Source organism: Pan paniscus, chromosome 19, assembly GCF_029289425.2.
Source record: "Pan paniscus chromosome 19, NHGRI_mPanPan1-v2.0_pri, whole genome shotgun sequence".
Classification (NCBI taxonomy): Eukaryota; Metazoa; Chordata; class Mammalia; order Primates; family Hominidae; genus Pan; species Pan paniscus.
In genome coordinates this window covers 22,390,001-22,405,209 of record NC_073268.2, presented here as the reverse complement: position 1 = coordinate 22,405,209, position 15,209 = coordinate 22,390,001, and the positions used below count along the sequence as shown (strand labels likewise).

At 46.7% G+C, this 15,209-nt stretch overlaps 1 protein-coding gene across 1 annotated transcript in view; it reads right to left on the bottom strand.

Moving 5' to 3' along the window:
- Nucleotides 1-115: 115 nt before the first annotated feature.
- RETREG3 (reticulophagy regulator family member 3) overlaps nt 116-15,209 on the bottom strand; it is a 29,670-nt gene continuing 14,576 nt past the window's right edge. Inside the window, exons 2-9 of the mRNA XM_003813897.5 lie at nt 12,670-12,776; nt 8,444-8,474; nt 7,375-7,501; nt 6,665-6,749; nt 5,737-5,874; nt 4,107-4,189; nt 3,286-3,418; nt 116-2,882 (exon numbers count right to left, since the gene is read on the bottom strand). Coding sequence (XP_003813945.1) covers nt 2,425-2,882; nt 3,286-3,418; nt 4,107-4,189; nt 5,737-5,874; nt 6,665-6,749; nt 7,375-7,501; nt 8,444-8,474; nt 12,670-12,776 — 1,162 coding nt within the window. The 3' untranslated portion in view covers nt 116-2,424. The remainder of the gene's footprint in view (nt 2,883-3,285; nt 3,419-4,106; nt 4,190-5,736; nt 5,875-6,664; nt 6,750-7,374; nt 7,502-8,443; nt 8,475-12,669; nt 12,777-15,209) is intronic.

The window sequence follows — 15,209 nt, the reverse complement described above, 5'->3', positions numbered from 1 at the left end:
CCCTCATACCTGGGCTTCCTCTTTTAAGGCTATCACTTCAAATTAATCAGAACTCAGATTTACAAGAGAAGACCTATCAAGGGTAGGACACCATTCAGCATCAGTCTCTTAAAGATTGTTCTCATACAAGATTTATTCCCCAGCACACCCCTCCCCTCCTCAGTTCACAGTGGAGACTATGGAGATTCAGGGCAGGATCCCTCAGGTACAAGAAACACCTTCCGAAGATTTTGCTCTCCTTCCTTCCCTCCCTCTTGCCAACTCCCAAGGCCTGAAGCGCACACTCATGCAAACACACGAAATCCCCCTCCTTCCCCACACCTCCTGTCTTTCCACATCAGAGCTCTGAACTTGAGAAGAGAGGTGTCAAAAGTCTGTTTGAGAAGCCTAAAGTGGGGAGATGCCATTACCCCTGACCACCCCACTATGAGTGACTATGAGACACCTAACTCTTCCCTCTTCTGTCAACCATTTTCACTCCCTGGCCTCTGTACCTTCTCCATCAACCAAGAGCAAACATGTCAGCACACCCCCACCTGCAGTACATGAAAACAGGCTCTGTCCAACATCCCTCACCCAAGTACAGGGGTGTTGGGGGAGTGGCCCCTGAGGATCAGCAAAGGGTTAATGCAGAAGGAAAGAGGACAGAAGCGTTTGGCTTGAGCTCTGATTGGGGAGGCAGAGGCTATAGACTGGCACAGGTTTAGAATCAAGTACCATGTTTAGGTTTCTGTCTCACATCACATGATTTTACTAGGGGCTGCAGAACAGATACCCCTCAGAGGGGTCTCTGCTGATTACAGCCACATTCTTACTATTGGCTCATCCTTAAAGGAGGCCCCACCAAGTTGGGAAGCAGTTGAAAATAAAAGCTGTAAAGGAGCTGAACAGGAAGTAAGAATAGGTGGTGCAAGAGATTATGGCCCTTGGGATGAATGACATGGAGCCATTTGTAAAGTGCGACTGTATCATCCCCCATGAATTACTGCTTCTCCAAAGGAGGAGCAGAGGAAGGAACAGGAACATAGAAATGAGTATGGTATTGCTTTGCTCACTGCTGAGGCTGATGGCCAGATGGACCCAGGGGTTATCAGAAACCGAAGATTAACTACACAGCTCCAGAAGACTCAGACCTCAAAATACAGAGGTGCTCACTAATCCTCCCAGCCAGCTGATCCCCCTGGGCCAAGGTAATGTAGAAGAGGCCCATCCCCACATCATATTCACATTTTTAAAATTTCACAAGCAATACTTTGGACCACTGGGGTTCAGGCCCCAAGAAATGATGGGCTAGAGGAGAGGGAGCAGGCCTGTTCTGCAAAACCAAAGGACAAGTTTGCTTTAAAAAAAAAAAAAAAATCACGCTGGGCACAGTGGCTCACACCTGTAATCCCAACACTTTGGGTGGCTGAGGTGGGCTGATCATTTGCAGTCAGGAGTTCTGGACCAGCCTGGCCAGCACGGTGAAACCCCATCTCTACTAAAAACACAAAAAAATTAGCCGGGCATGGTGGTGCATGCCTGTAATCTCAGCTACTGAGGAGGCTGAGGTAGGAGAATCGCTTGACCCGGCAGGCGGAGGTTGCAGTGAGCCGAGATCGTGCCACTGCACTCCAGCCTGGGCAACAGAGCGAGACTCTGTCTCAAAAAAAAAAAAAAAAAAAGAAAAGAAAAAAAAAGAAAAAAACCAAATCCTGGTTTAACAAAAGATGACGACTAATCCCAGCACTCTGGGAGGCCAAGGCAGTCGGCTCCCTTGAGGTCAGGAGTTTGAGACCAGCCTGGCCAACATGGTGAAACCCCATTTCTACTAAAAATACCAAAAGAAAAATTAGCCGGGCATAGTGGCGGGCACCTGTAATCCCACTACGCAGGAGGCTGAGGCAGGAGAACCTCTTCAACCTGGAAGGCAGACGTTGCAGAAAGCCAAGATCACACCACTGCACTCCAGCCTGGGCAACAGAGCGAAACTGTCTCAAAAAAAAAGATGATGACAATGTAACTACTCCAGCTGCTGCCTGACTTTGGGGGCTCTAGAGAGGCGATGAAAGGAGGAAGGCAGGCATGGGCTCTTTCAGTGAGGGCCCCTGAGCACTCATACCTAAAAGCAAACAGCAGCACCTCCTCAAAGGGGAACCAATATCCCTGACTATTTTGTTCCCCCAAAGTACCATCCTGATGGAGAGAAGCCTCCCTTGGGGGAGCACACTCTCACTTCAGTGACTGAGCTCAGAAATGGGCATCCAGCTGGTGGGAGGGGAGTGAGTGTCCTCTCTAAGGAGGCCTCTGAGCATCAGCCAGGCCACCCAGCATACAAATATAATTCAGGGGAGGGGAGCCGAGTTCTTCCCTTGCCCCATCACCTTAAGTGGGATGGGGAGAAAAAAACCTAAACCACAGTGACTCCCAAAAGGAGTCTCTGCCTCAGTGGCTCCTAGAACTGGCAGGGTCCAGCTGACTCAGCTCCGACTGGTCCAGAAGTTCAAAGTCATCCCCCTCAGCATCAGTGTCCAGGTCTGAACTGGGGGACCGGAGGAAGCCTCTCGTTGCTCTCTGGGCAGGTGCTCCAGAAGGGCCTGGTTGGGAGGCCCCTGACAAGGCCAGCTGAATCATACCCTGGGAGACCAGGCTGGCAAGGTTGCTGGTGAGGTTGGATCCTACAGGCAGAGCACCAAGCAGGAGCTCCGGCAGCGCAGCCTCGTCCCGGCTGGCAGGTGGGGCCTGGGGCTCCTCAGCCCCTGGCGGAGAACGGTACATCAAGCTGGGCATGCCAATGCTAGTGTCGTCCTCATCATCCAGGCCAGCAGGATCCATATTAATGGAAGGGAAGTCTGGAAGGTCTCTGGCAAAGGATTCCTCTGGATCACTGTGACCATCTAGGTCTGGTGGAATACAGAAGTGTCTGAGTCATGGCACCTACCTGGCCCTCCTGTGCCCCAGCCCCACATGACCAGATTTTTCCCACCCTGGCTTTCTCAGGGCGAAATAAACCCATGGGACTGGTGTAACTTTCCCCTCCACTTATAGATGGCTGTGATCTCTACACAATTCCCCCTCTCTTCTATGTCCCCTGTGAGGCTAGTGCCTGAGGCTACTAAGGAACTAAAGTCTTCAAGAAGGGCAGCAGTGCCATCCTGGCTGTAGCCACAGCACTCAGGCTGCTCTGCCGCCTGATCCATAGCTCAGAAAACAGGAGAGAAGCAAGCACCAGTATCCCCTCTGTTCAGGGAAGCTAAGAGGCAACAGTCAGAGCCATTATCAACTGAGGTCAAAGGCTCCCCTCACCTTCAGAGCCTTCCGTTAGAGGTGTTTGGCCCCTTGAAAGATTGAATGTGCCATTGTCTGTACAGGAGACTTCAGCGTCTGAGTGCTCAGAGTCTGTGATGGCCAATTCCCTGGCAACAGTAGAATCGTCCAGCTTAGGAAAAGACCAACAAACGTGAGATAATGCCATCAGGAACCAGGTGTAGTCACCAGGTACAGCTTTACTAATCAGCTAGCATTAGTTATCCGAAGGCCATCAATGTAACCAGGGATAGATGGTAACTTCCCGTTGAAAACTCCCTCTCCCCTTTATTTTTTTTTTAATCAATACATGTGAAAGTAACAACAACAAAAGAAATCTTGACCCCTTTTAGGCTGCTCTCCCAAAGAAAACACTCATTCATAACCTCTTAAGCACAGGAAGAAAAGCAGTCTTGGGGGAGTCAATTACCCACTTACTTTAAGGCAAATAATTGATCCAGAGATAATTTTTCAAAGTGGTAGGAGGATACACATACTGCACAGACCCAAGGGTGAACTGGGCTGTTTAAAAGATGATCATACTAGCTCCAGAAGTTCTTCCATAATGGTAGGGTAAAAAGAGATACGGAAGAGCGGTGCTGGGCATCAGGCTCTAATTGAGACCTAGGTTGATTACAGGAATGATATGATAAAGAAAAAAATTGAGATCTAGGAACAAAGTCTCACTTCTCTCCTTGTCTTGGGAACAAGGGGAGTCTAAGGCCTCAAACCTGGTTATGGCCTAAATGTGAGCTGTCGGATGGTTAAAAGGGAGCTAAAGAAAAAACTGGACAGTGAAGCAGCTCCCACACTCAAGATACCTGAGGACAGAAGGCAGCAAGCTCCTCTTCGCTGTCACTGTGGTTGTCCATGGCTCGTTCTGGGTGGAGAGCTCTGCGGCGTACTGTGGGAAGAGCACAAAGTCTTGCTTGATACCTTCTCCCAGCGTAAAATCCCCTTTGGACTTTAAAGACATAAAATCAGAACACAAAACAAAGAGCCTCTCTGAATCTGGCTCTAAGCCTACATAATAATAACAGAAGGCTGAGCTGCTGAGCCTAAATGCAAGGTGAGTTGAAAACACTGGAGAAAATATCTCAGCTTCCAACATCCTCTCCACCAGACCCTACATATTTCTTTTTTCTTTTGAGATGGAGTTTTGTTCTTGTTGCCCAGGCTGGAGGGCAATGGAGCGATCTCGGCTCACTGCAACCTCTGCCTCTTGGATTCAAGCGATACTCCTGTCTCAGCCTCCTGAGTAGCTGAGATTACAGGTGCTCACCATCACACCTGGCTAATATTTGTATTTTTAGTAGAGACGGGGTTTCATCATATTGGTCAAGCTGGTCTCGAACTCCTGACCTAAGGTGATCCGCCCACCTCAGCCTCCAAAAGTGCTGGGATTACAAGTGTGAGCCACTGCGCCCGGCCTGGCACACATTTCTATTCTGGTCAGATGATCAAATACCAGGCTTTGTCAACAACTCTCTGGATGGCTAAAGGCAGACCTAATGTCAAGGTGTTAAGTGGACATGATCAAAGAGAGGGCAAAAGGAGATGCACACCTTGTTAAATCAGACTTTTGAGGACTGGTATTATTCAACTGGCTGCCCCAAGGGGACTTGGGCCTTGGTGACCAAGTGCAGGGCTCTTTGAAGGCCAGGCCTCCATAAAACACAAAACCTGACAAGACCACACAAGGGAGGGAAAAGTTTGTACTACCATCATTGTGTTGCATGGATCTCAGGCTAGTACACTTACAACCTCTGAGGTAGCAGTTTTTAATCACCTTTGGGAGGCAGCTTTTACTAGTGAAGAGACCAGGCTTAGGAGTTGAAAGGATCTGCTCTGGGCTCAGCACAGTGGCTCACACCTGTAATCCCAACACTTTGGAACGCCAAGGCAGGAGGATCGCTTGAGCCCAGGAGTTCAGGATCAGCCTGGGCAACATGAGACCCCATCTCTACAAAAAAATTTAAAAATCAGATAGATGCGGTGACACATGCCTGTAGTCCCAGCTACTGAAGGGTTTGGCGGGGCTGAGGTAGAAGGATCACTTGAGCCTGGGAGGTCAAGGGTGCAGTGAGCCATGATCATGCCACTGCACTCCAGCCTGGGCAACAGAATGAGACCCTGTCTCAAAAAAAAAAAAAAAAAAAAAAAAAAAACACAAATACTAGGAATTTATCTTCACTGTCTAGCTTTTATTCAACTTGAAAGAGCTTTTATCAGATAGGTTTAAAACGGGAGCCTAGGATTACAAATGATAAAAACTGGCAAGCCTGCACAAGTTTCCCTAGAACAGAATATCATTTTTACCTATCAATCCTCACCCCCACCAACTACCCCCCACTTCCACTTTTGAGGACCCACCCAGTATGTCAGACCTATGGGCTTCTCCTTTTCGCCCCAAATTGCGTTAAGTGGAAAGAATGACACCATGACACTTACATTGTCTCTCTCTCTGCTTGGACATCATGTAGCCACGGACACTGAAGTCTAGCCGCTGCAGAGCTGGCTTCAGCCGCACATATGCTCGATCCCACAGTCGGTGGTACACAGCAAGGGGCCACATCATGACAGTGACAACTGTGAGGAGGCATGGGAAACAGTGACAAAATGGAGAAGGGGCTGCAAAAAACATTCCCAACTGTAGCGCTGCTATTGGTCCTTAGGGCTTGGACACAAAGTGTGGAACAGATCTGCCCAAGTCTGCCAGTCATCTTCACCAGTCTCCCCTACACATGAAGGAGTTTTTGAGGGCAGGGACTTCTATAGCCACCCACAAAGCCTACTGCAGGGTTGTGCACAGCACAGTATGCTGCTGACAGGCCAAGGGCAGAACCTGGCAATGGGTGTCACTGAGCCATAAATGGAAATTACACAACAAATCATGCGAGGTTTTGATATACAAAAGCCACAGGCATAAGTACTTAGTTCTTCCAGCCCCAAGCAAGCTGAGTACATGCCAACAGGAAGTAACTAAATTTACAAAACTATGCTCCAAGTGGGAAAAAAGTACTCTGGCATAAATAGAACCTACCAGAGAAACCCCTAAGAGTTATGTTCTGCTGACAATACCCTGGCTCTAAAAATTCTCTCCTTAAACAGGGACAGGCAGTCCTTTATAGTTGGTAATACAAACAATATATGTTAGTGGACCCTCATCAATTTCTGACTTGGTAAGAAATGAACTTTGTATGTGGAGAGCCTGCTAAAGAAGGATATTTTCATGACACTAAACAGGTCATGAAAATATGCAAAGGTCATATCCTAGAGAATTGAAATATAAAAGTCCTCTCCCCACACCTAGAGTTAGCCATAGTTGGAAAGCTATGAGCAGGGTATACTTTGTAGGGGAGGTATATGTCATACTTACGCATCAAGTAGGACAGCAGAAGCCCAGGGACGTAGCGGCCCAAGACAGCCAAAAAGGTCAGTATCCCACAGCTCAGCAAGCAGAACTGGGGAATCAAGAAAGAGTATTAAGTTTCTGTCACATGGCAGGGGACTGGGGTGGGTGTGAAGGGTTAGGGTAGAGATATGACAGAAAGACTGTAAGTCAAGCATGGACGTGCAGCCACTGTTGCATCCAAAGGTGATTCTGTTTGGGAAGAAAAGGAGCATGTCCCCTTCTATTCAAACTCCTTTTACATGGCTAACCCCATAGGGCTGCACCTTTCCTGCCAAGAAATTGGTTTGAATAGGACTTAGCCAAAAATTCTCTCTGAAAGCAATGTTGGTGGTGGTTTTTTAAGTCAACAGAAACACACACAAAACCCAAAAAAACACAACAACCTATCACATATTTAATATGACACAGAATGTACACAAGAAAGCTTTCTTTCCCATCCTGAAGCAAGAAAACGGCCTCATCTAAGTGGCAACCACACCAAATGAGCAGTCACCAAGCTCCTGTGTTAGTCCTAATGGCTGGTCAGAAGGCCTTTCCTATAGCTTCCTTTTGTCTCTATGAACATCATAGTCTTTACTTTCTTGAATGAAGACACATAGTAAAGGAGCTGTTTCAGTTTAGCATGAACTGAATTGAGAGGCCAGAGATGAAAGTGAAAAAGGGAAGAGTCTTACCTTGCCTGGGTTTTGCTTTTTGAAAAGCAAAACATTCCTTATGAAAATGGTCCCACTAACCCAGACTTCAGCTACATGGTGGCAGAGCTCGGGCACGCTGAGCAACCGAGGGTGCACAAAGCCCCAGCTACGGGAGAGAGAAGGGGGAGCTGTGAAAGGAGGGTGTTGAGGGTCCCCCCATCTTGCTGTGCAGGCAGCCAGTGCTTCCGGTTTTAAATGGGGTTTGGGGAGTGACTAGGCCCAGGTGCTTTGGAGGTGAAGCATGACTTTCTTCTTGGCTCACCAGGTTGAAACCTGAATTTAGGTACAAGGAGGACAAACTTGTTCTGACAACTCCACCCTATGAGCAAGCAGCCCAATCCACGTGTGTAAACCTGCCCCCAGCTCCAAGGCCCTTTGTGCTTAGAAACGTTTTCTTCCTTGCACTCAGACCATTCCAATTCCCTGTGATTGCAATCCAGGGATAAAAGTGAGCATAGTCTGACTGACACCACTGCTGCTAAGGGGGAGGAAATGGTGGATGTGCCCCTTAGAAAGAAAATAAATAAAGCAAAACCAAAATAAACCATAGCAGAGAAAATTCCTTGGATCAAACAAATGGAGTGGATGAACTGAGAAATGAAAGCAGGAGCTGTAAGACACAAGAGGAATCTTTGGCTTTGACTTGCTGATGCCAGGAACCAATGTGTTTTCTGACCGGGAACTTTAAATAGCCAGAGGTCACAGAAAACACTAAATGACCTGGTATAAAAGCCGGGAGACAAATGAAGTTAGCTGCCTTTAAGTTTTCTCACTGGGACTGAATAATGCAGCTGATTCCCTGGCATGTCAGGTTATGGGGCACTGTAATGCTTCTTTTTCAGAAACTTCTCTTGTAAAGATCAGAGGACACAGGCCATCTCAACATATTGCTGCCTGAACTTTAGGATGTGTTAAAATGATCATTTGGAACAGCCTAGGTTCTCAGTTTACACTGTGTGTCCAGAACATGGGGTTAACAACATGTAACCAGAATATTACAAGAGAATGAATCAGAGCAACAAAAAGGGATTTAATTAGTGTTCCATACCTCTCATTGTCTAATGCGTCGGGTCTTGGCACTACAATATTAAAACAAACACCAGCATTAGTTGGTAGGGAAAACTAAACATGAAAATGTTAGGCTGTTGGTCTGACAGCTCAAGTTTTAATAGGTTGGGGAAAAGAAAACAGTAATAGCCGATAAAAAAGGAGACACTGTGTTATACTGCCAGTTAGGGAGCTGCAGACAAGGGAATAATCACTTATGCCTACTCATTTTTCGAGGGGAAGGAAGGGAGGTCCAAATGGACTATTTGAGCCCCCTTCTAATGACCTCAGCTGAAAGCCAAGGTGTACAAGAAAAATGGTCCATCTCACCCCTTGAGTGTGTCTGGGATACCCATACACATCAATCTGTGCCAGGCTACACAAGGTACGTTGTAACAACTCCAACCCTAGAAATCCACCTGTTGTTTTTATTTTTTTTGAGACAGAGTCTTCTCGCTCTGTTGCCCAGCCTGGAGTGCAGTGGCACGATCTTGGCTCACTGCAAGCTCCGCCTCCCATTCTTCTGCCTCAGCCTCCTGAGTAGCTGGGACTACAGGCACCCACCACAATGCCCGGCTAATTTTTTTTTTTTTTTTGGAGACAGGGTCTTGCTCTGTAGCCCAGGCTGGAGTGCAGTGGCGTGATCTCAGCTCACTCAGCCTCCTGAGTAACTGGGATTACAGGTGCACGCCACCATACCTGGCTAATTTTTGTGTTTTTAGTAGAGATGGGGTTTCACCATGTTGGCCAGGCTGCTCTCGAACTCCTCCACCTCCCAAAGTGCTGGCATCACAGGCGTGAGCTACCGTACCCAGCCGAAATCTGCCTGTTCTCTTTATTTTTTTGAGACAGAATCTCACTCTGTCACCCAGGCTGGAGTGCAGTGGCACGATCTTGGCTCACTACAACCTCCACCTCTGGTGTTCAAGCAATTCTCCTGCCTCAGCCTCCCAAGTAGCTGGGATTATAGGCACCTGCCACCACGCCTGGCTATTTTTGTGTTTTTAGTAGAGACAGGTTTTTGCTATGTTGGCCAGGCTGGTCTTGAACTCCTGACTTCAGGTGATCCACCCACCATAGCCTCCCCAAAGTGCTGGAATTACAGGTGTGAGCCACCACACCCAGCCTGCCTGTTCTCTTTAAAAAGAGACCCAGAGCTAGGTGTAGTGATGCTCACTTATAGTTCTGCCTCCTTGGGGGGCTGAAGCAGGAGGATCACTTGAGCCCAGGAGTTCAAGTCCATCCTGGGAAACACAGTGAGACCCTGTCTCTAACCAAAAAAAAAAAAAAATGGGGAGACCCATTATCTACCTGAATGATGTATAAGTCTTTTGATATTCACCAGCCATTAGATAGGCAGATGAACTACACGATTCCTTGAAGTCTCTATAAAATATGATGGGCATGTATTTAAAACCTGTATACTCTGGTTTGAATATCTTGCCAACACTTCAAAATTAACCTGCCTAAAATCTACATCAGTTTTCCTCTCTCACCCCTTCAAACCAACTTTCCTGTCTGCCTTTGCCTGCTAAGTGTAATGCCATTCTGCCACTCTCTTAGCTTTAACCCCCATCCACTTATGTCTTTTATTATACATATATAACAATTATTATTTTTTGAGACAGGTGTCGCCCTGTTGTCTTGGCTGGAGTACAGTGGTGCGATCACGGCTCACTGCAGCCTCAACCTCCAGGGCTCAAGGGATCTTCCCACTTCAGCCTCCCAAGTAGCTGGGGACCACAGGTGCACACCACCATGCCTGGGTAATTTTTTTATTTTTTGTAGAGACAAGGTTTCGCCATGTTGTCCAGGACGGTCTCAAATTCCTTGGCTCAAGCAATTCTCCTGCCTCGGCCTCCCAAAGTGCTGAGATCACAGGCATGATCCACTGCACCTGGCCCCAACTATTTATGTCTTGATCTTCCTTATTCACAGCTCTCCAGGCCATCCATCATTTGTATTCACTGAGGCCTCTCTGACTACTTCTCACAAAGACACTGCCACAGTCTCCTAACAGGTCATCCTGTTCCACTTTTCCTCCTTCCATGTGGTCCTAAAAATGCTACTAAATTAATCTTTATTATCGGCTGGGCGTGGTGGCCCACGCAGGTAATCCCAGCACTTTGGAAGGCCAAGGCACGCGGATCACTTGAGGTCAGGAGTTCAAGACCAGCCTGGCCAACATGGCGAAACCCCATTTCTACTAAAAATACCAAAAAAATTAGCTGGGCGTAGTGGTGCACGCCTGTCATCCCAGCTACTCAGGAGACTGAGGCAGGAGAATCATCTGAACCTGGGAGGTGGAGGTTGCAGCGAGCCAAGATCGCGCCACTGCACTCCAGCCTGAGCAACAAAGCAAGATTCTGTCTCAAAAAAAATTTTTTTTACTTAGCTGGGTGTGGTGGTATGCACCTGTAGTCCCAGCTAATTGGGAGACTGAGGTGGGAGGATCACTTAAGCCCAGGGATTTGAGGTTGTAGTGAGCTATGATCACGCCACTGTACTCCAAAACCTGGACAACACAGTGAGACCTAGTTTGTTAAAAAATAAGAATAGGGCTGGGCGCGGTGACTCACGTCTGTAATCCCAGTACTTTGGAAGGCCGAGGCGGGCGGATCATCTGAGGTTGGGAGTTCAAGACCAGCCTGACCAACATGGAGAAACCCCATCTATAGAAAAAATACAAAACTTAGCTGGACATGGTGGCAAGTGCCTATAGTCCCAGCTGCTCAGGTGGCTAAGGTGGGAGAATTGCTGGAGCCCGGAAGGCTGAGGCTACAGTGAGCCATGATTGCGCCACTGCACTCCAGCCTGGGTGACAGACCAAGACTCTGTCTGAAAAAAAAGAATGCGCCAGGTGCGGTGCCTCACGCCTGTAATCCCAGCACTTTGGGAGGCCTAGGCGGGTGGATCACCTGAGGTCAGAAGTTCGAGACCAGCCCGGCCAACATGGTAAAACCCCGTCTCTACCAAAAATACAAAAATTAGCCAGGCATGGTGGCGCGTGCCTGTAATCCCAGCTACTAGCAGGGCTGAAGCAGGAGGATCACTTGAACCTGGGAGGCGGAGGTTGCAGTGAGCCAAGATCACGCCACTGCAGTCCAGCCTGGCCAACAGAGTGAGACTCCGTCTCAAAAGAAAAGAAAAGAAAAGAAAAGAAACCAACAAAAAACCTAATCCCAACATACTTTCAGTTTTATTTCCTAGCACTCCCTTTAATGAACCTTCATCCTGGCCATATGATCAATTCTCTGATGTCAGGAAATGCTTTGCAACTTCTGGTTCCTCAGACTAATCAAGCCACTGGACTCTCTAGAAACAGACTTTTTTCTCAATCTGTTCAAATCTTTTGCTTTGTTCCACTCTCAGGCTAGGGAAAAAATACATGCTAAGTATACCAATCACATACTGCACTGTGACATCTGTGGTGCTGGTCTATAATTGTCACTTAATTTTTCATTGGTTTATGTATGTATTAGCTTTTTAAAAAGACACCACATGTCATGGTACTTTTTTTTTTTTTTTTGAGACTGAGTTTTGCTCTTGTCACCGAGGCTGGAGTGCAGTGGCACGATCTCGGCTCACTGCAACCTCCGCCTCCCAGGTTCAAGTGATTCTCCTGCCTCAGCCTCCTTAGTGGCTGAGATTACAGGTATGCACCACCATGCCCAGCTAATTTTTTGTATTTTTATTAGACGGGGTTTCATCATGTTGGCCAGGCTGGGCTCGAACTCCTGACCTCAGGTGATCCACCCGCCTCGGACTCCCAAAGTGCAGGGATTACTAATAGGCGTTAGCCACTGCGCCCGGCCATCATGGTACTTTCTATAAGTCACAATTGCCTAGCCTAGTGTTTTGCAAGTGAGCAATGTAAAAGGAATTCCTGAGAGGTACTGCCTCAATAAAGATGCAGTGTCCAATAACGATAATTTATTATTTTTCATTTGAGGACTACTTATTCCTCAGGCCATTATGTTGGCAAAAATAACTCAGGTGGTGAGTGCAGATTTCCTGTGCTTAGTAACAATGGGAAGGGCAGAACCCAGCTCTAAGGAACCATAATTGGGGCACAAGCCCTTCAAGTGCCTCCTAAAGCAAATGATTCAGACTTCAAAAGACAGTCCCCAGCTCCATACACCTCCTCATAAACCCCTAATACTAAAGGTACAAATTATAGGAAAGGCCATCTTCAGTTCAGATTGTTCTAAATGCTACCAAACTCACCTTTTATTTCAGGCCAGATTTTGTTCTTCCATTGATCAATACACACAATGATCATCAAGCCAAATGCAAGTAAAAACACAAGACGAAGAGATGTCAGGGCAAAAAACCTACAGAGGAAGAAAAACAGAAGAAAGATCATTTACCTAGTTATCCTAATTTCAGAAAAGGCCACGTGTGTACGATGGGCTCTGTGGTAAACAGACTTGAGGTCTAGCTTTTTTTGTTCTGACACTTAACTAGTTATACACCTTCGGTAAATCATTTAAACCTTCTGGACCTTAACTACTCTACCTATGGGGCAGAGAAAATAATTTGCTGCTGTAAAGGCAGAGGACTAAATCAAATAACCTCTTAAAGCTCCTTCAGCTTTCCAGTCTATATCTCTATTAATTTCACGGAGAAATTCATCCTTGATAACAAGTTGTTATAATGAAAGCAAACATCTTTCTACCAAATTAGACCCTAGTGTAGGGCAACAAACTGACAGAGATGCACTCAAGAGCATTTAATTCAATTACATATCTTTTTACAGATATAGGAACTGAGGCCTGAAAAATATTTGATTAAGGTCACACAGAAAGTTGGCATGAAAGCTATATTGAAAAGCAAGTTCTGGCCAGGCACAGTGGCTCAAGCCTGTAATCCCAGCACTTTGGGAGGCTGAGACAGGTGGATCACCTGAGGTCGGGAGTTTGAGGCCAGCCTGGCCAACATGGTGAAACTCCGTATCTACCAAAAATACAAAAATTAGCCAGGTGTGGTGGTGTGCGCCTGTAATCCCAGCTACCTGGGAGGCTGAGGCATGCCTGTAATCCCAACTACCTGGGAGGCTGAAGCACGAGAACTGCTAGAACCCAAGAGGCGGAGGTTACAGTGAGCCAAGATCATGCCACTGCACTCCAGCCTGGGCAACAGAGTGAGACTCTGTCTCAAAATAAATAAATAAATAAATAAAAGCAAGTTCTCCAGAATTAACACAAATGCTTCTCAAACTCTTCCAAAAAACCAAAAAAAGGAAACACTTCTTGATTTATTTTGTGAGGCCAGCATTATCCTGATACCAAAGCCAAAGACACAATAAAACTGTAGACCAATATTCCTTATGAATATAGATGTAAAAATCTTCAATAAAATACTAGCAAGTTAAATTCAGCAGCATATTAAAAGTATTATACACCATGAACAAATGAGATTTATCCCAAGACTGCAAGGGCGGTTTAACATACAAAAAAATCAGTAAGTGTAAGGCATCACATCAATAAGGTAAAGGAAAAGCTAGTTCTTATTTGAAGGAATCAACCATAAAAACATTTTGAGGCCAGGCGTGGTGGTTCAAGCCTGTAATCCCAGCACTTTGGGAGGCAGAGGCGGGCGGATCTTGAGGTCAGGAGATCGAGACCATCCTGGTTAATATGGTGAAACCCTGTCTCTACTAAAAATACAAAAAAATTAGCTGGGCATGGTGGCGGGCGCCTGTAGTCCCAGCTGCTCGGGAGGCTGAGACGAGAATGGCGTGAACCTGGGAGGCGGAGCTTGCAGTGAGCCAAGATCGCGCCACTGCACTCCAGCCTGGGCGACAGAGCAAGACTCCGTCTCAAAAAAAAAAAAAAAAAAAAAAAATTGAACAATCTGAGAAATCTGACATTGAGAACACATCTAATGATACTAAAGAATTTTTTCTTTTAGATGCTAAGTGTTAAGGTAGTTATTTTTTTCAGATCTATTTTGGTTTAATATTAAATGAGGAAATTCAGAAACACAGATTAGTACAGATAGCATAAATGCTACACTCTGGGTCATTTTTTCCCTTTTTTCCCCCTAAGTAACATGTGATGTGAACATGAACTATAGAGCCCTGGCCAGGTGTGGTGGCTCATGCCTGTAATCCCAGCACTTTGGGAGGCTGAGGCAGGCAGACTGCTTGAGCTCAGGAGCTCGAGACAAGCCTCGGCAACATGGGGAAACACCATCTCTAAAAACAAATACAAAAAATGAGCTGAGCATGGTGGCGCGCTTGCGGTCCCAGTTACCTGGGGGACTGCGACACAAGAATTGCTAGCCTCGGAGGTAGAGGTTGCAGTGAGCGGAGATCGCAGCACTGCACCTCCAGCCTGGGTAGCGGAGTGAGATTCTGGTCTCAAAAAAACAAATATTGGAGCCAATATGAAAATCATGTATAGATTAGGACAGAATATAAATAGCATTTCACAGTATTCCGAAAAGACTAGGCATGGTGGCTGAAGTCTGTAATTCCAACACTTTGGGAGGCCAAGGTGGGCAGATCACCTGAGGTTAGGAGTTCAAAACCAGCCTGGACAACATGGCGAAACCCTGTCTCTACTAAAAGTACAAAAATTAGCCAGGTGCAGTGGCGTGCCTGTAGTCCCAGCTACTCGGGAGGGTGAGGCAGAAGAATCGCCTGAACCTGGGAGGTGGAGGTTGCAGTGAGCTGAGATCGCGCCACTGTACTCCAGACTGGGAGACAAAGCAAGACTCCATTTCAAAATAAAGGCTGGGCGCGGTGGCTCATGCCTGTAATC